Here is a 201-nt window from a genome sequence, read left to right on the forward strand (position 1 = left end):
CGCGGGGGCAGGGGGGCTGGGGGTGGGGGCGGCCGAGGGAGGCTGAGGCCCGGTGCTCACTCACCGCGGAGCTCCATGGAGTGCTGGCGGCCGTGGCCCGCAGCCCCCCGCAGGGCCGGGCCCAGCAGCAGCAGGCCCAGCAGCCAGGCCTGCAAAGCCCCCATCCCCAGGCTCCGCGCTCCGGGCCGGCTTGAGGCGGGT

The 201-nt window shown here is 79.1% G+C and overlaps 1 protein-coding gene across 1 annotated transcript in view; it reads right to left on the bottom strand.

The window, feature by feature from the left end:
* PRLH (prolactin releasing hormone) overlaps window positions 1-164 on the bottom strand; it is a 1,085-nt gene extending 921 nt beyond the window's left edge. Inside the window, exon 1 of the mRNA XM_077758405.1 lies at window positions 65-164. Coding sequence (XP_077614531.1) covers window positions 65-164 — 100 coding nt within the window. The remainder of the gene's footprint in view (window positions 1-64) is intronic.
* Between the last annotated feature and the right edge of the window lie 37 nt (window positions 165-201).

Source organism: Crocuta crocuta, unplaced genomic scaffold (assembly GCF_008692635.1).
Source record: "Crocuta crocuta isolate KB4526 unplaced genomic scaffold, BGI_CrCroc_1.0 scaffold290, whole genome shotgun sequence".
Taxonomy (NCBI): Eukaryota; Metazoa; Chordata; class Mammalia; order Carnivora; family Hyaenidae; genus Crocuta; species Crocuta crocuta.